The sequence below is a fragment of the Branchiostoma floridae genome, chromosome 12 (genome assembly GCF_000003815.2).
Source record: "Branchiostoma floridae strain S238N-H82 chromosome 12, Bfl_VNyyK, whole genome shotgun sequence".
Taxonomy (NCBI): domain Eukaryota; kingdom Metazoa; phylum Chordata; class Leptocardii; order Amphioxiformes; family Branchiostomatidae; genus Branchiostoma; species Branchiostoma floridae.
Genome location: NC_049990.1, coordinates 6,445,674 through 6,468,089, shown reverse-complemented (window position 1 = coordinate 6,468,089; position 22,416 = coordinate 6,445,674). Strand labels below are relative to the sequence as shown.

Here is a 22,416-nt window from a genome sequence, read left to right as displayed (position 1 = left end):
CTTTGTGATATAGTAACTGACGAAAGACGTCTGTTGTTTGTGCTTTCAGCGCATCCATTAAAGACTGATCTCAGTAGACTTAACCAGGCCAAATAAGGGCATGTCATTCACAATTAGAGAGGGGGAGGTTCATTTGGGGTGGGGTGGGTTTTGTCATAGTTACCTCGCTCCGCCTGAATATATGATATCTGACCCCTGACCTGCCCCGAATGAATACATAATATCTGACCTATGATCTGCGCCTGAATAAATCATATGCGACCTCTGACCTGCTCCGCCTGAATAGATAATGTAACCTCTGACCTGCTCCGCCTGAATAAATCATATTTGACCTCTGACCTGCGTCTGAATAGATAATATCGGCAGGCGATGACCTTTGACCTGCGCCTGCTTGCGCCTGAAAATTGGACTCAGCGTGCTCCTACTATACTACTAGCCTGTATGTGTGTGAGTGTGAGTAAGTGAGTGAGTGAGTGAGTGAGTGAGTGAGTGAGTGAGTGAGTGAGTAAATGAGTGAGTGAGTGAGTGAGTGAGTGAGTGAGTGAGTGAGTGAGTGAGTGAGTGAATGAGTGAGTGAGTGAGTGAGCGAGGAAGAGTTATTGAGCGTGGGAGCCTGTATGTGTGAGAGAGAATGTGTGACAGAGTGAGCGAGTGAGTGCGTGAGTGAGTGAGTGCGTGAGTGAGTGAGTGAGTGAGTGAGTGAGTGAGTGAGTGAGTGAGTGAGTGAGTGAGCGAGCGAGCGTGGAAGTGGGTGAGTACTGAACATGAGTATTCCACATTTCCCTTGTGCATCCCCGCAGCTCCGGCGAGTGTTGGAGCTGTGGCGGTATAACATGATCATGGCCGGCTACGGACCACAGATTGGCGCCGACATCATCATCGAGTATCTGGGAAACGCACAGATGTTCGACACGTTAAGGGTAATTCAAAATTATAGAAGTCAAACTTTACGTTCGAGACTAGTATTCTTGCACTGCAGTAGCAAAACTGACCAACGAAATGTGGTAAAAATGTTCGTAAAATACATTGATTAATATGGAAAAGTAAAGAAAGTAATGATGGTGCATGTGTTCTCGCTCATACTACAGTCGTAAAAACTGACGACAGCATTTCCCACTTTTCAATGACAACGTATCGCAAATATAATGGCTAGGTAAAGGATGTGCAAATATATTTACCACTGTAATTTTTCTCTCCAGTTCCTACAGCCTGCGATGTCGAAGAAGCTGGGCATTGAAGTGGATGTGGAACAGATCAGAAAGGAAGTTAAGGCCAAAATAGCCCTGGAGGCTAGACTGAAAGAGGAAGAAGAGAAAGCAAACGCGGAAGCTGCCGTCATTGGTAATGGAACAGTGAACGGCATAAATGGGGTAAATGGGGTTGCCGATTGCGTGTCTACGGGTTAGGAGATTCCCAAGTCACAACAAACTGCACAAAATCAACATGTTTCCATAATATAGTGGTTGGCGGAAGGTAAGACACGTCGTATTGAGTATTGGCCTCCTTTAATCCTCTCTTAGTTGATGAAGACTGGGCGATTCAGTCGAAACTTTCGGTGTATCAATTTTTAGTTGGAAAAGTTTATTTCTTTACAGTATATTCTGCAAACGTATGCCAGTATCATCGGCAAGAGGCGATAGAATACAGAAAGCCAGAAAGTCTGACAGGTGATATCTTTATAAACGCAAGCACTGCTGGAAGGTTTTCTGTTGATTGACTAGTATTGGAAATTTTTTTCCAGGGTTCTCGTTGAAACTGTAGGTATTTCTTTTTGTACAGCAGTGTTGGAATGTTATCCACTATAGTACCTAGCAGATGCATTTAATTCTATTTGTGTATACCATCATTTATAAATAAATTCTAAATGCCATTGTGCCTACGCATGATCTATAATCTTTACAATTTACGACTGTTATGAGTAATTTTGCATGCTTGCGTTACAATCCCAGATAAATATTGAAATGAGGATAATGTTAATTGTGCATTTGCCTTTGCAAACCAAGGGGTTACAGTGTATTACAACAGTGTATGGTAGTGAATACAATTAAAGACAGTGTCACTAGAAATGCCACAAGAAGCTTGTAAGTGATGCAAACAACACATGTATACCAAAGATATATCGTAGACTAGAATTTGACACAAATGTAAATCATATCCTATATATCAACATGGCTCCGTTCTCAGGCTATTAAAGACTATAAAGATGCTACTTGGGTGTTCTCTAGTAAGCTCCAAAGAGAAGATAGGTAAATATTGATTTATTAATCAATATTTACCTACCGAATATTTACAAATGTTCGCCTATTCAATCCACGTGTTTTATTAACACATATTTCGTATTACGGTGTATTGTGGACGTCTCTTTTATCATATGTTTCACTGGTGTGAGAGTTGGGATAGATGTATACATGGCCTATGGGTTTGGTTTGATTCGGACGTCCATTAGTTACTGATACTGTATGTCATTATTCTTCCTGAAGTCCGGGTGGGTGGTGTAAATCACCGTATGGCTGATACCAGACGGAGGATGGCCTCCGATTACGATATCTAGACATCCTCGATCTAACACATTAATTGCGTGGATTACGTAACAAGAAAACAAATGTACCATAATACCAATATCTAAGTAGATACCCATAACGACCTGATATTAAAAGACACTGGGAAATTAAAAGTACCCAAAACATTTTGATCGAGAAGGGTAGAGATGGCCTGAAATGACCCGTAGATAGCCATCTGAGACCGCTGTCTGAGGTTCGACTACCTTACCTTTTTAGCTTAAATGCCTAGGAGACAGTGATACCACTGAGGTCTGTCGTCAACTGCTAATCCGGTCTTTTACGACCTGTTAACGCGACAGCTGGGGCACGCTAAGCGCCTGTCACGCATTCAGGATGGCCTCCGATGCAGTCTTCGAACGGGGCTGGTTTTTATTTGGGGATGGGGGGGTCGCGATTTTCAACGTTGGCTAGGTTCTCTTAAGGGGGATTTGTCGTGGAAAGGACCTTGCCCGTCTCGGCAAGCTACATTCAGGATACGGGGGTATGAGGATAACAGAATTCGGCAAAAAAATGAGAAATTGGGCAGGGGAGTCAGTCCATGCTAAGATGTTTAAAATGCTGCGCGGTCGGCCATCTCCTCAGTGGTACCAAAACTCCCCTGGCAAATTATTCTCCCTATAAATGATAGCCAGCGTAGTCAGTCTGGTACGTAGAGACTCCATTCAGGACCTTCCCACAACTTTTACTCACGGTCACTCCACGACCCCATTCCTGAAAGAGTTTGATGTGTCAAATCCCATAGTCGATCACGGCGCAGACGACTTTAAAATACTAATAGTCATCCTCTACGACCAATTCCCACCCACTGATGACCCCGCTCACGACTAACTCCCAGCCATGGCCCGGAGAAGGTCGGGAAGTCATGGTTGGCTCTGTGACATGGCCTTAAACAGAAAGAGGAATGTCAAGTAGGCTTATCAATCTACATGGGAGTGCCATTGACCGTTAATATAGCCTTAGCTACCCCACTCAGGTTCATTGACCGATAACAAGTGAACCAAATTGCAGTGATTTTCGAACCACTTAAGCTCACTAAAGATCTTATCTTCTAGCACTAGAACTGGTTGTGACAGGGAGGACAGACACTATATCCACTATGCACAAGAGAAATTCCCTTTAGAGATAGGGTTAGTGACCACTGATCTATAAGCACACAGCAAAGTAGTCTGATGTGAGTGCGGTCACGTAATCATACGAGCGTATATATGAAGTCCATATGAGGTCTGACATTTTTGTCATACGCCGTGGTGCGCACAATGCGCAGTTCATAAGCACCTCAGTCGTTTTTTGCCAGTTTACTGTAGGCATACTGGACCGTGCTGTGCTTATTTTGCGTACTTCTGCGTATGACAAAAACTGTTCTTACAGACCTCCTACGAACTACATCCGATCATAATAGATTTGCATGATTTAATGTAGGAGAAGTGCCCGATGCATATGAATAGAGTTGCTCTTGACCGGAAGAATTCGAACAACTGTAGTTGGACTTTCACACCATTTTCCGTGGACTATGAAGGTCAAGCTCGTTGCAATGCGCATGAGAGAAGACATTGGCCGATCCACTGAGATCTGGTATTATAGTGCCCAGTTGTTCGCCGCTGCAGGCCAGTGAACTTAGTATGAGGTTCCTGACCGATAAGAGACTTGCACTGACTGACGTTTCTGGTGCCTGGAGTCAACGAGCCGGTATTTAGACGTTGAGAACGCAGACGGAAAACATCCATGACATGTTGAACATCCAGAGATATCAAAACGTGTTTATTCGCATGGTCATACGAAGGTGATTATCACACAAACGTTAAGTAGAAAATTAGGCCACTTCCTTGTAATGTACACAGACTCTTCCTCTACGTCGGATCTTAAGCTATTTCAGACCCACGGGCATCCATCATTCAAAGACATCGCAACTAAAGCTGGTAACTCAATGAACAGCGCCAAATTGCTCTGTAAAATTACGCCAAATGTGTGAAGTTGTGCCAAATTTCCTTAGATTTGTGGCGACATTGACATGCGACGCATTTGTGTACAAAGCAAAGACGAGCAAAACAGAAAGCTGCGCCTGGAACGTCACGTACATTTTGTACTCAGTTTTGCCACAGGATATTATTTGACTGGAGATGGCAATGTTGCCACTGAATCAAGGAGCCTTGACTGAATAAAAACCGAATAAATTGAAAATTTATCAAAAAGAGATTTGCAGTGGTAAAAGAATGTTTGCCGTTTTACACCATTTTGAGCAGCCTTGTGGCTTTTTGTGATTTTCATTTCCTCTTCACCGATTGGCGCCGGTTTGCGAACGCCTTTCCCAAGGCGCAGTCTAGTGAAACACCCCCTTAAACCTATAAATGACTTGACACGGGGACCTGTAAAGGCAACAGCCTTAACACACTCAAGGTACCAACGTTAATGGTCTCGTAATACACATCTCACTGACTCTTCTACTTAAATATATTGTATATTGATAGTCCATATGATAAAATCATTAATTTACCTTTTTATTTACCAATTTTACCATGTATAACATTACACATTTTTCAATAAAGTCGTTAGGATACACATAAAAAGCAACTACGTCTGAAAACATTCTACATGTATTTCATTTTGTTACATCACATGGTCTTCTGCCTAGAACTACAAGCATTTTACAAGCTTCAGAGCAATTATTGTTCAATGGCGACAAATCAAGGTTACTACTGATAGACACCACAGGAATATATTTAGCATGTTTTTGCCCATAAAAAGGCACTGCCCATGTCTTTTGCAATGGAAGGTTTGAAGGCAGAAGTGGTGTAATTACAGGGCTATTCCCAATTCTTTACATGTATGTATCATTACATGTATGCCACCTAGCAGTTACAACCAAAAATACAAATAATCCTTGTTCTAGACACTTATGGCAGAGTGTTGTAATTGTGTTGCCAACCAACATTCGTGATTCTCTTTTGACATATCTGACGTTTAGCAAGTGGTGCTGTGTGTATTACTTAGAAATTATTGAGGTAGATAGGATATAGCCTTGCTCCCATCTCCCTATGAAGATAAATACTGCATTTAGCCCATGTAGGTAAGTATGTGAAAAACATCAAGATCATAATCATCATCATCATTAAAAGCAGCAATTTTTTTGAAATTATTCACTGATGTGACACATTTTGCTACACAATCCAACATTTAAGTGATTATATAAAGCTCAATATTTTAACAGTTTCCCTTGTGTAGATGAAGATATGTCTGATTAGAAAAGCTACATTGATTATGTAAGTGATGAAAAAGTAAGTCACCCACTAGTTGCACAATCTTGGCTGTGTGGATGTTTTAAAAAAACAATAAACAAAATATAACTCCCATGAATATTCAAGGCTGTAATAAAATTTTTAAGAAAGGCACACTGTCTACAGTTTACTATGACCATCTTCTGAACACACTGTCGTGCTGACGTCTGTACAAGATAGTCATCGCATCGTCACAAGCTCCTCCGAAGAGGTTGGATGGATGGCTACCGTGCTGTCGAAATCAGCCTTGGTCGCGCCCATTTTCACAGCCACAGAGAATCCCTGTAACATTTCGTCACACCCGATCCCCATCATGTGGATACCTACAATCTGGAGGGGGTGAGAAACAGTTTTGGTATGAGGAAACATCAAAGATGCTTAGCAAATAGCAAACCACCTACATGTATAATTTGCCCACATCTCAAAAGACACAATTCAGCAATCAAAGCTTTCTTTCCTTCTTTAGCAGTCCAGTCTCATGAGACCATCAGTGTGCCTCTGGAAGGTTAAAAGCAATCAAAGCATGCACAAAGCAATGATTTAAGTCATGGCTTGATGTATGCATCGTGATGTATTATGGGTAAAATGTCAAAGTTCAAGGCCCCTGGAACAAGGCCCCTAAACTTTGATATGATACCCACAATGCATTACACTGCACAATGCACATTTTAAACCATGAACTAGCTTGTCAAGGACGGGAGAAATGAATGGGTGAAGGAATAAATGAGTGAATGAATGAACGAACGAATGGACAAACGAACGAATGAACAAACAAACAAACAAAGGAACTAATGACATATACAGTATTATTACCTTTTCTTCAGGAAGAAGACAGATCATCTTCATGATAGTTTTAGTTTTCCTCTCAGTGACGGCGTGGTACATGGGTGTGAAACGTGCGCTGTACATCCTGATGTTGTCTTTCCCATACTTGGCCACTGCTTCCTCTGAAAACAGAGATATTACACGCCAAGTCATAACTATAACAAGACTAAGAGTCTTTTTCTATACTTTGACAGACGCCAGTTTACTGACCAATCCCATAGTCCCATCCACTTCCAGATAACATACAAAAACAGTACAAAACAAAGCAAACGAAAATTGATATGAAAAAAGATGATACCTCAGCCTTCAAATAATTGCATTTTTAAAGTATTTGAACAATCCATTCAGCTGTCCTTGAGTAATTTTGGTGATGAACAGAAACGTAGACATGCTGATGAGAAGGAAACCATTGAGGATGATATTGAGAAATATTTTTACCTTCTGTGAGCCCGACTGTGCCAATCGGAGGGTGTGAGAAGACCACTGTGGGGATGTTACTGTAGTCCAGCTTGGTGTCCTCACCATTAAACACACGATGGGCCAGCTTTCTTCCTGCTGCTATGGCAACTGTGATATAAACAAAAATAGACAACAAATATACCAAACAGATTTTTTTTTACTTTGTTCAAGCCAGAGTCTAATTCTCTACTCATATTTCGAGCAATCAGTCTAGCCGACCTACACAGCACAGACCTGGGGTAATACTACCATCACGCCTAGATTACAATGATTGGTAAGGATGTATCATGTAAGGGGTAGGAGGAACCCCTTACATCCTTGGTCGAAAGTCCTCCTAGGAGACGGATACTCCGAACAACAAAGCTGCATCTGCTGGAGTCGTCTCACACGTGTCATACAGTTCTGTCCTTGTGAGACTAAGTGCTCGTGTAGACGAGAGGATGGAGAAGGAATTGCACACCCCTCCTTCTCCATAAAAAGTCATGTGCAGCTGCAGGTCAGGCAAACAGGTTGCAGAACCCACCGGCAAATGCCTGCTCATCTGTCGAATTGACAGGAGATTAAAAAAAAAACAATGATGAATGAATGAATGACCTTTATTGTACATTTGTGCTCAAACAAGCTAAGTACAGGTCGTAGCGCTAGTGATAAGGTACAATTTTGACAAAAAGGGTATCTTATCATCTCTGCATATGCTAATACATTCAAGTATGTACAAGTTCAACTTCTTCTCGCTTCTTAAAACAGTTATAAACATAAGGACAAATGGAATCAATAATATATGGCTTATCTAATTGCATGAGAAATATAAATTTTTCCGTGGCATTCAAGTATCGGAAATTTGGGAACATGTTGTATATTTTCAAAAAGGACGTTTCTTTCGTTGTTGTATAAAGTACATTCAACAATAAAGTGGCACTCATCCTCTATCTTATTCAAGTTACAGTATTGGCAGATTCTTTCTTCCAGAGGAATGTGGTTATGTCGGCCTTTTTCAATGTGGAGTCTATGTGAACTAATGCGGAGCTTTGTGATGGCTGTTCTGTGCCGAATGTTTGCAATCTTTAAGTATTTCTCGTCGTTGTAAGTAGTTTTAAGTAATCTGTATGTTCGTAATTTGTTGTTGCTGCGCATTGCTGTTACTAAAGATTGGAGGTACATATCTTTTAAACGTTGGTCGATGGATGGAATTATTTGTGATGGATTTAGGACAGATGATATGGGAGAGTGCCAGACATAGCCAAAACCACATTCCTCTAGCGTCTTGCGGACTCCAGAAGCCCAGCATTTAGCGCCTAATGTGTCTAGCTCCAGTTGGCACAAAAGGGCGTCTGCAGACAGACTATCAGCTGGCACGTTCTGACGTACTCAATGATTGGTGACCCTGCTAGCCTCTAGCAGGCTCTGCAGATCACTGGTCAAATAGTAGAAGTTGGACAAATAGTAGGTGGCCTAGCGATACTGGTTCCTATGGCCGGCCAAATTCCCTAGCATACTATTGACCCTAGCAAATAAACAAACAAACAGAGGTCATGACATTACCTGGAGTAAGCAGTGCTTTCCCACAGACATCCCCCAGTGCGTAGATGCCCTTCGTTGATGTGTTCTGATACTCGTCAACTTTGATGTTCCCACGGGAATCAAGCTCCACCCCCTAGAGCAGAAACATTTGTTTGTCAACTCAATAAGTATGTTTTTCAACTCAATAAGTATGTTGTAAGGTATTTCATGTCAGGGAAAAATTGCAAGCAGGGGACCTAATTTGTAGGAGTGAACACTGCGTATTGCTCAGGGCTCTAGCCAGCTCGAAATTTTTTTCCGTCAGCCAATTCCCATTTTTGCAAAAACCGCGAAAATTAAGTGAGAAAGACGGAACTGAGACCTGGAAAAAACGGGTTTTTAATGAGATTATTGTATGCAAAAGGGCGCCGACACACTAAGTCAACGATCATAACAATAGCAAAACAAACAGTGTGTGGCTTTCCGACCCTGGACAGCGTCTCCAAGCCGCTTGTAGCTTCCACCAAGAATTTTTGTCCGTCAAAGTTGACGGATTGGTTTAAAAACTTTTCCGTCACACACAGCAAATTTCCGTCAATTGACAGAAAAACGGACGCTGGCTAGAGCCCTGGTATTGCTAATGCATAATCATTTATGTTAGGTATTTTAGACAGTACAGAAGCAGTGTCTGGTGATCCAGGATGGTACTGCAGCCTGGACAGAAAATATACTGCTTTGGCCTAACAGAATGTGTTGACGACCGGAAGGCGTCCGAATACCAAGACGGCTTTGCCCGTCCCATGACAATCATAAAACATTGTCACTGTATCATGAATCTATAGTTATGAACACTTTAAGCATCTTGTCTGCATTAACTTGTGCATCTACATGTAATTGTCTAAGTGAATAGGTAATGCACATATGTCACAAAGGAAACAATAAGCAACATTACCTGATTACCAGCACTTTGAGAATCATGACTTCTACAGTACCTGTATGCCACCTAGCAGTTCAGCACCAAACTGCAGGTGCAGATGCACTTACCACAGTGTCCAGTCCGATCTCTGTGTTGGGAACTCTGCCGATGGCCCACAGTAAGGTGTCCACTTCTGAGATCTCCCCATTGTTGGTGAAAACAGTTAGCCTACCATCTGCAGCCTTCTCCACTTTGGAAACCTTACCAAATAGTACAAACAGCATACAGTGTCAGCAAATTTTCTACATATAAAGAATTAGACTAATCGCCACTCTATCACTGACTGCACTGCTGTAACAGGTGCATTGAACCAGGGAGATTATATATGATATATATATAATTTAATGCAGCAGTTTAATCAATGATAGAGTGGCAATTAGCAGTAATGTACATTGAATGTAGTTAAATTGAATGTTTCCAACAATGCATTTTGTCAGTTATCCTTAGAACCTCACACAGTCTTGAACTGAACTGAACTGCACTGCTGGGTAGTTTTCATGTGCTGCACCTTAAAGCTTGCTGTGGCTGAATTAATGTCTGCTGGAAGAGAGTTGAAGGTGAAATAAAAAGGTAAGTTTTACCTGTGTCTGTCTCATGAGGTTGATGCCGATGTGCTGAAGCTCCTCTGTCAGCTCTGAACTGATCATGCTGTCAAACGTACGCAACACCTGGAAACAGACAGTGCACACATGAAGAACAGCTTACAGATTGATTATGGACAAATATTGCACTTTGGACAAATACTTCTAACCATTTAAAGCTAATACATACAAAGTTTATACTTTGTGAAAAGCTTCCATGCCATAGTATGACCCCAGCAGGGGCCATCATGTGCCGTGAAAAATTGAAAAATCTGGAGATTTGGGGAAAAAATCTTCAGATTATCCAGAAAATCTGGAGATTTTGGGGAAAAATCCCCAGACTATTTCGAAAAGTCTATAGAATGCTTCATACATAAATCTGGAGATATTCAAGGTTCTCTGTGTAACCAACTAGAATCTGGATTACTTGTCAAGATAGGTGTCTTGACATTTGTTTGATAAATCTACAAGACTAGTGACCATACCGGTAGATTGATGATATCCTTTGACTCATCACCTTGTCTTTCCTGATCAATAGTGACACATCTGATCCGAGCGTCTTCAGAATTCCTGCCATCTCCACAGCGATGTACCCTGCACCAACCACTACTGCCTTCCTGGGGAGCAACAGAGATAAGGGGTTGTAAGAGATACTTTAAGTACTCAGGATTCTACAATGATTAACAATACATTTTCCTTGGTAGTCTGGGTACTGCAGTAATGCAAAAAATTTTCCTTTCAATGGCACAATGTAGAAATGGTAAATAGTACATAAAATACCAAAAATGCTACACAGTCTTAAAAACAAGAGTTGTAATTGAATTATCTGTGCAGAAGAGTTGAGTATTTGATGTAAAAAGAGAGGTCTTGAATATTGCACCTTCTTTTGGTTGTGTAAAAAGCATCACTGTACCAAAAATGAAGGCATCTTACTTTGGAAGGTCTTCCAAGTCAAAGAATCCATCACTAGAAATCCCATACTCAACACCTGAAAGATATTAATTGCAGATTAGTACAATTCAGAATTAAATCATCTACATACTTTAATAACCAGCCTAATCTAATATTTAGGCACCACATCTTACATGGTATCCATACAGTATAAGTTACCCTTTTTTGCAGTGAAAGATATGTACATGGATGGAATTCAAAGTGACTATATATAAACATACCGGGAGTGTTAGGGAACACAGGACGCCCTCCTGTAGCGATGAGGATGTGTTCTGCCGTGTACTTGTTTCCATCAACCTCCACACACCTTTCACCAACAAACTTGGCATCCCCTACTATAGCCTCAACTTGACTCTGGGGAAGATACAATAATGTAAATTCATTTTAGTTTTGTGAGAATTTCATTTTCAATTTGTGTTAGAAGTGGAAAGGAGTTTTTTTTGCTGTGTTATAAGTTTGCCCAATGTTGTAGACAGACCTGCTCAAACCTGGACGCTAGTAGTTAGCCAATTGTATCAGTCTGTTGTCAGTCTTGTTCACATAATTATGTACAAAAAAAATACCTTATCAAGGTTGGATTTGTAAATTCCATTCAGATTTTTGATGTAGGCATCTCTCTTGTCTTTAATGGTCCTGCAAGAAGACATAGAAATAGATTTTTGAATGATGTGAGATTATTGGTAAATACATGTTACTTTAAAAAAAATAAGCAAATGCCTGCATGGTATGAAAAAACAAACAATTGTTAATGTTAGTCAATTTTTATCACAAAACAGAGATACATTTAGTAGCTAATTTTTTTACAATGTCACTGAAAAATTCTAAGCTGAAATAACAATTTATAGGCAAGATTTGTTCAAGACATTGTGTATACTATACAACCATTTTCTCCTGTGTGACACTGTAGGATTTACCAATCTTAAGTATAAGAAAAAGTATGTAGTTAATGTTTAGGTCCTGTTTCTAAACAATTTTACATGCAGGTACAGGTACTGGTTAAGGTGCAGGTAGACAGTTTTACAAGGTTTTAAACTTTCCTATTAATTTGTTATCATTTGCTAATCGTGCAAAACAACAGAGGGTACATACTTCCATGAGAATGTGGTGGTGCCGTTGACATCAAACCCATAGTCCTTGTGGTCCATCAGGTACTCCGCATGGACTGCTGTGTTCCACATCACCTGGACACAGAACATACTATCATGCTGCACACGGTTCAGGTACAGATTTGGTACTGCCATTGAAAGCTCAAAACAATCAAGGAGCTTTTATCAGATAAAAGCTCCTTGAAACAATGTACAAGAAATTTACAAAAAGCATGCATGTAAGCAAGGACATTACATATGTCCTTGATGGGATCAAGTAATATACATGTAGTTTCTTAATCGGCATGGAAGAAATATAAGTTAATCTTGATCATCAGAAAAAATGTGCAATAGAATTGTCCAGGAATTGCAAGTAGACAGTCTCATTACATGTATTGTAATGACACTTTTACTTTAAAGCCAGGTATCTAAACTTATATTGGTATCAAGTTGAAACTATTCATGTTGATTCATTAACAATACTAACTACTGTGGTACAGATACACACATTCACAGTGTCATGGTTTTGCACTGTAAGGACATACCACAAAACCATGAAAATAATCATGGTGAATATTTCAAGATCTACAGTACAGTACCTTTTTGGGGACACATCCAACATTCACCTGAAACATACAGAACATCAAATCATCATCATAGCGTTCCGTGCCAGTACTGCAGCCAGGCCAACATCAAATCAGGCGTGAACAACCTGTTGCATTTACTATAGATACCAGTAAAGAACAATCTTTACAAGAAACTTCACAAGAAACATGTGTTAACAATTACTATGATGATACTTGTCCATTGATTGTCCATAATAATTACTAAAGATGATGATCATTGTTAATTCATATACAATTCATATATAATTATAACATAACTGTTACATGTAGATCTATGAGAGGGTCTGCATGGGGGTACTCTATGCTTTTCAACAACTGTACAGTAAATTGAGGGCTGGCTAAGCTGAATGGTAGGTCATTAATGACTCGCTAAATTGGTTGGGGAACAACATATTGGAATGTTCCATTGTAAAGCTACGCTGTGAACACCGGCACAACTGAATGCTTAATTTAATCGGATCGGGGGCAATTTGAATTTCGACTTCACAAAGTTAAGAGTGATGTAATGATATTACAGTGCACTATTTTCCTGCTAATCGTGATTATACTAGGGTCGCTATAATGTGCCACTTTACCCAACCGACAATGAGTCAGCAAATCAAACCGCCGCACCGCAAACTTCGACGAGCAAAAAAAAACTCACGCAAGTTCCTCCGAGCCGAGCTTTCTCTATGATCGCGCACTTGGCGCCGAACTCCGCCGCCCTCCGCGCGCTCGCAAGCCCGCCGGACCCGCCCCCGATCACTAGGTAGTCGAAACTCTTCGCTACGGGCGCCATGGTGCACAGAGACCTGTAGAAAATGCGCCCTACGAACATAACAAATAAAGGAACGGTCCAACAAGTCTCTATCTGATTTGTCACGCCCCTGGCCCTAATCCTAGAGGTCAGAGGTTAGAGTTTACATTTACTTTCGATGATCTCGTATCCAGGGCAGTAATGTTAAACATGAAACGTCGCTTTGCATTTGCTGGTTTTGAAATTTAATCATCCTATTTGACAAATTATTTTTCATATATTCAGCCACCAATGAGCCATACTCTGTAGGCCAGTTTCTTGTGTTATGATATGAGCCATCAGGCGTTGACGTGACGTCACGCGTGGCTGGGAACGAGAGCACGCAGGTGACAAGATGGAGGAAGTGATCAACGATATTGTAGACCCGGAGGATTTAAAGGTGAATTGTGGATTTGTCGTGGCTTATTTCAACCAGAGAAAGAGTTAGAAATGTACGATAGGTATGTCTTCGAAATATGTGTACTTTCTACCGGTAAAATAGCGGGCTGTAAGCATCTCTATTGTCAATATGTTTGTCGTCTGCGAAAGCTGGAGGGAGGGAGGGGGGGCAAGGCAAGGATGACTGTGAGTCATGGTAGATTTCAACCATGGTACACGTACACAGTGCACGGGGAAGTCGGGTTGTTAACGGGTTGGTAACGTAATTATGTAAGATTTGTGTCGGATTTTCACATTCAGATTTTCCGACGTTGGATCCGACAGAAATCCAGAAATCAGGCCAAATCAATGGCGCCCGCCCATTGTTTTCCCGCGGATCGCGTCAGCCTTCCGATACGTGCCCGATAGATGTCGGAAATGTGTCGGTTTTCACGCACCGACTGGAGGTCACTTGAGGTCATGATAGGCGTCAGGCCCCGATTAACAGGATAATGTACGAATATCTCGATATCAGTAAACGAGCTACAGAGTTGATACTTTTTGTTGATTACCATACATATTTCTTTTAACGTTACATTTTTTTTTAACCAGGGAAATTGATAATTTTACGGTGCCCGCTTTTTTAACCACTGTCACTTTCGGTGGCTAATTGACCAGTGCATTATGTTGATCATGACTAATGTCGTGTATTCCCGTTCTTCAGGTTCGTCAATACCGTCAAAGTTTGAGGATGGAGATGTGCTGTCACGGAAGAACCGATTTAGCTTAAATTGTCTATTGATTTATCCGTTTTGTTCCCGTTGAGTTTGATTTCGTGTTCATTTGTTTCACTGTTTTTCTCAAAAGTTCGTTTTGTCTCTTAAACACTAACTCTCTAATACTAACACTAATCCTGGAACTAACACGTTTCGAAAGTTAACATGAACTCAGCCAAAGACAGTTTACACAGACTATAGTTTATTAACAAGATATGGATATTATCACTTGATAAAAAAGACAAAGTCAAGCATTTGCCGGACCGTAATAGTACAAGACAGATCAAAGGATCAACCAGACAACCACGTGCACTATCGGAACAATTTTTCAGAATCACCGTAGTTTAAAATACTGTGCGTCGAAATGGGTCCATGAAATCCATGAAGATATTTTGACGCAAGAGGATGACATAAGTGCTTTTATAAAAGAATACAATCGTATATGTGTCATCAGTAACGGCCACGAAATGCGCTTCAAGTTTCTGCAGACGTTCCGGTTCTTCCGCTAGTAGACCGTCCCATAATCTTCCACAATACTAGTACGTCGTGCAATCTTCCACAGAAATTAGGATACGCAAAGTTACAAAAAACTTCTGGATGTCCCGAAATCATCCGCAGAAATTGTATGGAAGACGCCACAAGGTTTCCGCAAGAGATACGTTGTACATGTACATAAATTCTTACCGCGGTCACCGCGGCCGTGCGATTAACAACAGCTCACAGAACTGTGATTTACTTAGTTGGAGTTATTTACCCACATAAAGATATGGTTGTAAAGCAGTGCAAAAAGTTAGCAATAAAATCCGATGTTACAAAAACTGTGTCAGCATTTTTTATATGTATCAACGGAACACAGAAAAATACGGTAAGATATAAAGAACAACGCAAGCTAAAGGTTGGACCCGCACGTACCTCAAGTGTAAACAAACACGCATGTTAGCGGCACATTTTTTCTGTGAGTACAACTCTTCAAATTGCAATTGATATAGCCAGATATTTGATTGAAATTTGAGCGCTGTAACAAAAATAGCGAGGATCGTCTGGGATCTGGATAAAACTGAACTATAGATTATGAGATTTGATACTACATCAGCAAACAGCAGCTCCGAGATGGCCACTACAAATGAACACTTTCCCACGGTGCGTAGTCTTGATTGACAGATCTTGGCCTTTTGAAGATCGTGCCGCCGGCGCCGGACTGTCTGAAACTTTGCCTAACGCAAATTCAATCATTTTTGACAGGCAATCAGCGAAAACTGACAGCAAAAATAACCTGATATTTGTCACGTATAAACGAGGTTCTGTCACAGGCATTTCGTGGCGAACTCCGAAATATAACTCACAAAAGACGTGTTGTTTTTCTATAAGAGTAAAAGAGAGACTTGCAGTTCCAAATGTAGAACCGGTAAAACGAAAATTTGTGGCAACCAATTGCAAACACCGAGACAAATCTCAAAGAGGGACTAGCTCATGCACAAATGAATTACGTTTGTCCACCAGCCGCGCCCGTGGACAGTGACAAGACATTAACTAGCGTAAGCGGTGCCAAAATATTCCATGCAAGAAACCAAGGCTGAACTGTTGTCTGATTTATTTATTTTAACAAGTTGAAGGCAGGAGGTCCATTACAGATCAGTCAGAAACGATTTTTATTTCCCAAACAAAGGTACTTTAATCGAGAAAGTACGGTATTCATTTTCTGTCCGTCTATCTATGATAAGCAACTGGGTTGACGGCTCGGCAAGAGAAAACGCTCATAAACTGGACCTTATTAACATAATTTATGAAATGTTTTTATTTATTGAATTACTCTGATAATAAACATGTTTTGTGAACGGGTTTGGCGTACGATGAAATATACGCAATTGTTATTGTCAAAATCACTTAAATCAGTTTCTTTTTATACAGTTTTGTGAAAAAGATGTAATGTTTTTATTTCAATAACCACATACAAAGTACGCAAGCGTAGACAACTATATGCATGAGTGGTGTTCACACCAACTTGTGCTCGGGACCTCATTAACATAATTTATGAAATGTTTTTATTTATTGAATTGCTCTGATAATAAACATGTTTTGTGAACGGGTTTGGCGCACGATGAGATATACGCAATTGTTCTTGTCCAAATCACTAAAATCAGTATCTTTATGTACAGCTTTGTGAAATAGATATAATTTGGCCACTTTAAGAACCACATTCTGAAGTATGCAAGCATAGACAACTTTCTGCATGGATTGAATTTACAAGTCATATCAGGTCGGCACTTTTCAAGATCCTTGATGCTGACATTTAGGAACGAACCCGTACCATCTGGCGCACAGCGTCAGCAGGCATTCACGCTGATGAAGAAAAACCGAAGCGTGATGTCTGCCCTGTGGGTGGTTGGAATCTTGACATAATCGCCTTGATCGCCCGCAAGGTGCTAGGGGAATAGCCTTCGGGCCCACCCTGTCAATCATCATCAACCGCCTTGATCTCAGGGAGCTTTCGAGCTTGACTGGTTTGGTCCAAGGGTCTACATATATATACTGGCAAGTTTCATACTTTTGACTTGATTCCGTCTCGGCAAGTGTTTCCAAAGGAAGTTGGAACTTTGTAATTCGTTTTGTTTTTCTACCCCAACAAAATGGTAACAATATATTTTGCCCTTCAAAATAATGTCGCACCAAGGGCTCGAACCCACACTTTCTGGTTTCAAAGTGATCGTCTGAAGTTTCCCTTTTCTTTATTTATTCATATTCTTAACGCTACCGCTGAGAAAACAAACTTTGCTTTCATTCTATAACATTTAGCACGTAGAAATGTGGATACGCCACTCCACGCTATATAATGGAACGGATCACGTGGTTGCTTCGTATGTCAATCATTCAGTAGCCATGGTAACCAATAAAGAGGCTACACGTCACTCAGCGGCGTTGCCATGGCCACATCCAAGCGGGGAAATCCCATCTGCCATGTCTGTTACTTGTTGTCTTGGCGACCGCCATCGGAAATCTGTGGGAAAAAGAAACCGATGTGATACCGATAAATTTCGTGGAAAACCATCGGATGTATGTTGGAAATTGTTTTCCCATCGGAAGGTCATCGTTGCTGTATCGGAAAACGTTAAGTGGCCGACACAGTTCCGACGCAGTTCCACATGAACACAAACTATGGTGACAATACGCACAGTTTTCCGATACATTTCCAGTTATTAGAGACGATGTATTTCCGATACGGTTCAGATAATTACCGATATCCCCGAGCACTGTGGTAGGCAAGGTTGGGGGGTTTGCTGGAACTTGTGGAAAATCGAGGATATTATTTTCAACAACGTGTTGATTTTCAAATTGACTGACAAAAGGTGTTCTTTGATTTTTGAAGGACTGCATTTCATGAGCTCTAAGTGAGCTATTTTGATATCAACATCAAATCGTAGTCAGATCGCTCTAAATTCTGCTGTTTATCGTTATGGGAAAATATAAGCATACTTGAATTCTATGAAGTGGGTAATTTTTTATCCTGAATGCACCGTTCAGCAACAAATTGTTTGATTTGCATAGTTGATTGCCAGATTGCCCCAAGTCAATGCAACGCATTAAGTTAGTTATTTCAGTGTTCACAGACTAGTCTGTCTGTCTTAGTGTTTGTGTGATGACACAGCCCAATGAACTTGTACCAGAAACCTTAAGCAAGATGGGGTCGGTGTTTTCCGTCCCCCTGGAGACTGGTTGTCCGTCCCTCAGTTTTTGTTGTGCTTTGTAATGATGTATGAATGCATGTTTCTTTCAATGTGATATTGATGTAAGGTTATAATGTTTCTTCCTTCAGAAATTTGAGAAAAAGTACAACAAAGAACTGGTAGCAGGACACATCACAACCAACACACAGTTCGAGTACGCTTGGGCTCTGACGAGAAGCAAGTATGGCAACGATATCAAGAAAGGTGTAGGTTTGTTAGAAGGTGAGATCATCAATCATCTCATGACATCATTGCCTCAGATAGAGAAGGAGATTTACCTCCAAGAGGGGTACTGTTTAGTGTTTGCGCTTGTAAGTCAAGGTGTTTTTGATGGAATTGTATGAATTTTTTAGTATTGGGTAGTTATTGAGGTCCCAAAGAAACCTGACAATTTTGGCCACCTAGCAGTATTTTCAGGTACTGCACCATTAATGTTACAGTCCTTTCCTGAAAATATTTTGGTGTAGTCCATGAACAACTGGTAAGCCAATGGGCAATGGCCATAAAATGCACCCTCCAAGCACAAAATAAAAAGCCCAATAAAGAGCCTAAAAACATGTCAAACAACAACTGAACCTCTTCTTGGAGAGTATATACATTGTAGAATCATCATCATCAGTCACTGCATTGTAGAATATTGACGACAAATGGGTCTGCCTAAACACCACAAACGACCACAAATGACTCTAATATGCAGTGTATGTGGGACAATGACATTGTGTACGCTCTAGAGACATTGTTTATACAATTATGAATTTAAAAAATGCAGCAAGTCCTACGTATTCACCAGTTATTTCGTGTACAAGAAGCAATTATTGCAATGTTGGATCGTGCTTGCTTGCATTTAAAGCTGAAGAACACGCTTATTAGAGTCATTTGTGGTAGTTTGTGGTGTTTAGGCAGACCGACGACAAATGACCCCTGGTGGAGGGATAGCTGGGATTGATTAAGGGACGAAGGGAAGGATCACTAACATCTTTGATGGATAGTGCTATGGCAGGAAGAAATTTGCAAAAAGTGAGATCTTAGATTTCTTGTTCTAGGAATATCTTCAGAAATTTTTACTGAATTTGCTGATTATCTTGTGCCTGGGTATTTTTTTTACAGAGTTGTTCCAGCAAGGCGATGAGCAGACACAGAGAGATTACCTGTATTACCTGTCCATAGCCAACTTTAGACTCAAGGTAGGGAAAGGGTTTTACAATAACAGCTCTATAGTATAATGTCTTAACAATCAAACAAACACGGCAGTCAAAGTCAGTTACAAGTATCATGAAGACAATGAATGCTTATATTATATTATAATTTCATAGGGACTGTGCTGATCCCTTTACTACCTTTCATAGTTGAAGTATATTGCAAATTTGTGCCATTTGTGATTGCATATGGCCGAGCCTTTGCGGATAATGATTTAAAAGTTTCTATATTACAGGACTATGATAAGGCCCAGTCCTTGCAGATAATGATTTGTGAGTTTCTGTATTACAGGACTATGAGAAGGCACTGAAGTACTGCCGGGCCATCCTACATGTGGAGCCCAGGAACCACCAGGCTATGGAGATGGAGAAACTTATCAAGGAGAAGATGGCCAAAGGTGAGCAAAGATGCCTAGCTAAGAATTAGTTATTATAAAATAATATAATGATAGCATTTGACTCATAGACAAGTGTCAGAATAAAAGTTCATCTGCATTCAATAAACACAATAAAGAAAGGCAGTACAAATTCTTCTTTCTTCGAGGCTTCTCCAGGACAGTAATCTGAACTTAGATTTGACTTGAATTGTCATTGCATTACCTTCAACCATCAATGACCCAATGATCATTGAAATATACTGAGTGGGACAGACAAGAATCAAAAGCTGGAGACAGCCCTGATTTGTTGTGTTTCTTGAGCTAAAACTAGTATCCTTTCACCTACTTATCCATTGTACATGTATATGTCTTCATATGGAGAACTGCAACTCACGCTTAATTACACATGACTAACATTTGATGGTAACGTTTACAGAGGGTCTGCTGGGGATGGCCATCGTAGGCGGGGTCGCTGCTGTTGCCCTCGGAGGGATTGCTGCTCTGGGATTCGCAGTCTCCAAGGGGAAAAGCTAGACCACAGTTTCAGAACCCAACGAGGGTCTATTCCTGCCTGGTGTCCATGCCTAATCTCCAGGCAGATTTACCAGTGGCATAAGATAGTATCAAAGTTGGCCAAAGGGAGTCATCAGCCTCTGGTATCCAAACACACCAGCTTCACTCCCTTGCCAGCTTTTGATACTCTCCTAATATGCTACCGTTGGATCTGCTTTGAGATTAATCCATGCCTATAAGCCTTTGCATGATTACAGCTTTGCATGAGGAGAGGCGTGCACTGTGGGTGATATGTCAAAGGTGAAGGCCCCTTATACAAAAACATATCTGGACATGCATTAGACAAGACAAGATAAGATGTGTCAAGTTAGGAGCCTTTACCTTTGACATATTACCCACATTGCATCTCTCTGTGCATGCACAGTTGAAACAATAAAGAAGCTTATTATTGTAGCTGCCAAATATCTTTTACACTCTCCAAAACTACTATAAGCAGGGAGTACAAAAGAGACTTGCCAGAGACAGTATGATATGGATCGACCCCAGGCAAGTTCTATTCAACCTTGCAAAGCCCTAAGCATCTATAATGACCAAAAGAATATCAACCAAATGAATCATGATCACTCAAAAGCTGGCCTGAGTGTGTGCTCAGTTTCATTTACACAAATAGTTCAAAGGTTCATACTAAGTTAACATGATATTGGTTTTGCAGTTACGCTACGTATACACTTTTCTTATTGCATTACAACATGAAAGGATTTCTGTACTTATGATATTGATATTGCTCACCAACCCACTGTCAACTGTATGAGAAAGTTTTCTGGACTGTAGTTTGAATCTTTGGTTGATTGAAACAAAATTCATTACACTACATGACTGTATAATGTAGAAGCATCAGTGTAACCTTTAGACTATGTGTTTGGTTGTAGATAATATATTTATCATATATGTCATGTAGTTATTTGTGCATTATTCATTATTCTATATACATACATATAGTTAGCTATTCCTTTGACTTGGAAAGTAGGAATAGCTACATTGTACAATGTATTGATGAACTTTGTTATAGTTGACATTAAAAACAGGATCAATTGCAATTGAATTTGCAAGAGTGATGAAAAATACAACAGTTGCTATTTCTCTGTTGTGCAACTGTATAGCTTGGTATATTTTGAATATCCATGTACTCATCTACATTTTGTGATATATTATGTGTGTATTTATCATAATAGCTCGAGAGACCATGTTAAATGTTCAAATCAGATATTGTTTGTTTGATATTGTGAGTGAAACATTTAATGTTAACAGTTTTGTGACTTACCTTTCTAATGCTACATGTAGCTATTATACATGTAGAGGGAGGTACATGTATTTTTGTATGTGTTAAGCATATGAGAAAATTGGTAGAGACTTTGCTTCTAATATCTGCTCGAATTCATAATTTTCAAAATTGATACACATGCTTACCTGCAAAGCATATGATACACATAACCGAGTTACAAAATGTACTTGTATCCGCAGAATGTGGTATTTTGTTTGGTAAGTGTAGAGAGCATGTTAATTGTGATGTTGAATGTGTCTTATGTACAGAATATTGAGGGTTACATTACATTACATAATTTATATTCATTGTACGAGGCGATACTATCTTGAATCTTTTCCAGTGTCCATGGTTCCCTCAAATTCGACCGGACGGCGATTAGCCACCTCTGTAGTCTGATTTTGTCCTCCGAAGGGAAACGATATATATGATTAATATAATATTAGTTTCATTCAGTCAAGTTTTAGGTTTTCTTCCTTTTTTAATCTTCTTAATACTAGACAACTAGTAGGTACAAAATGC

The 22,416-nt window shown here is 40.2% G+C and overlaps 2 protein-coding genes across 2 annotated transcripts; one reads left to right on the top strand and one right to left on the bottom strand.

The window, feature by feature from the left end:
- Nucleotides 1-5,035: 5,035 nt before the first annotated feature.
- On the bottom strand, nucleotides 5,036-13,722 carry LOC118426884 (glutathione reductase, mitochondrial-like). Its single transcript, XM_035836467.1, has 13 exons — nucleotides 13,480-13,722; nucleotides 12,810-12,836; nucleotides 12,215-12,306; nucleotides 11,689-11,758; nucleotides 11,347-11,479; nucleotides 11,108-11,162; nucleotides 10,692-10,791; nucleotides 10,175-10,261; nucleotides 9,662-9,793; nucleotides 8,660-8,771; nucleotides 7,097-7,225; nucleotides 6,647-6,780; nucleotides 5,036-6,163 (listed from the first exon to the last, which is right to left on the bottom strand). Exons 1-13 carry the CDS (start codon nucleotides 13,651-13,653, stop codon nucleotides 6,014-6,016), a joined length of 1,395 nt encoding a protein of 464 aa, XP_035692360.1. The 5' UTR covers nucleotides 13,654-13,722; the 3' UTR covers nucleotides 5,036-6,013.
- A 140-nt stretch (nucleotides 13,723-13,862) lies between these two features.
- LOC118426885 (mitochondrial fission 1 protein-like) lies at nucleotides 13,863-20,919 on the top strand. The gene is made up of 5 exons (XM_035836468.1): nucleotides 13,863-14,011; nucleotides 18,577-18,709; nucleotides 19,595-19,671; nucleotides 19,976-20,081; nucleotides 20,497-20,919. Exons 1-5 carry the CDS (start codon nucleotides 13,967-13,969, stop codon nucleotides 20,592-20,594), a joined length of 459 nt encoding a protein of 152 aa, XP_035692361.1. The 5' UTR covers nucleotides 13,863-13,966; the 3' UTR covers nucleotides 20,595-20,919.
- The last annotated feature ends 1,497 nt before the right edge of the window (nucleotides 20,920-22,416 follow it).

What these genes read in the sequence shown, in the direction of transcription:
- LOC118426885 (XM_035836468.1), top strand. Translation starts at nt 13,967, where the DNA reads ATGGAGGAAGTGATCAACGATATTGTAGACCCGGAGGATTTAAAG. An exon ending in TAGACCCGGAGGATTTAAAG is followed by an intron (nt 14,012 to 18,576) that starts GTGAATTGTGGA and finishes TTCTTCCTTCAG; the next exon opens with AAATTTGAGAAAAAGTACAA. An exon ending in AGGTGTAGGTTTGTTAGAAG is followed by an intron (nt 18,710 to 19,594) that starts GTGAGATCATCA and finishes TTTTTTTTACAG; the next exon opens with AGTTGTTCCAGCAAGGCGAT.
- LOC118426884 (XM_035836467.1), bottom strand. Translation starts at nt 13,653, where the DNA reads ATGTTCGTAGGGCGCATTTTCTACAGGTCTCTGTGCACCATGGCGCCC. An exon ending in CTCGGCTCGGAGGAACTTGC is followed by an intron (nt 12,837 to 13,479) that starts GTGAGTTTTTTT and finishes TGTATGTTTCAG; the next exon opens with GTGAATGTTGGATGTGTCCC. An exon ending in TATTGATCAGGAAAGACAAG is followed by an intron (nt 10,262 to 10,691) that starts GTGATGAGTCAA and finishes GTCTGTTTCCAG; the next exon opens with GTGTTGCGTACGTTTGACAG.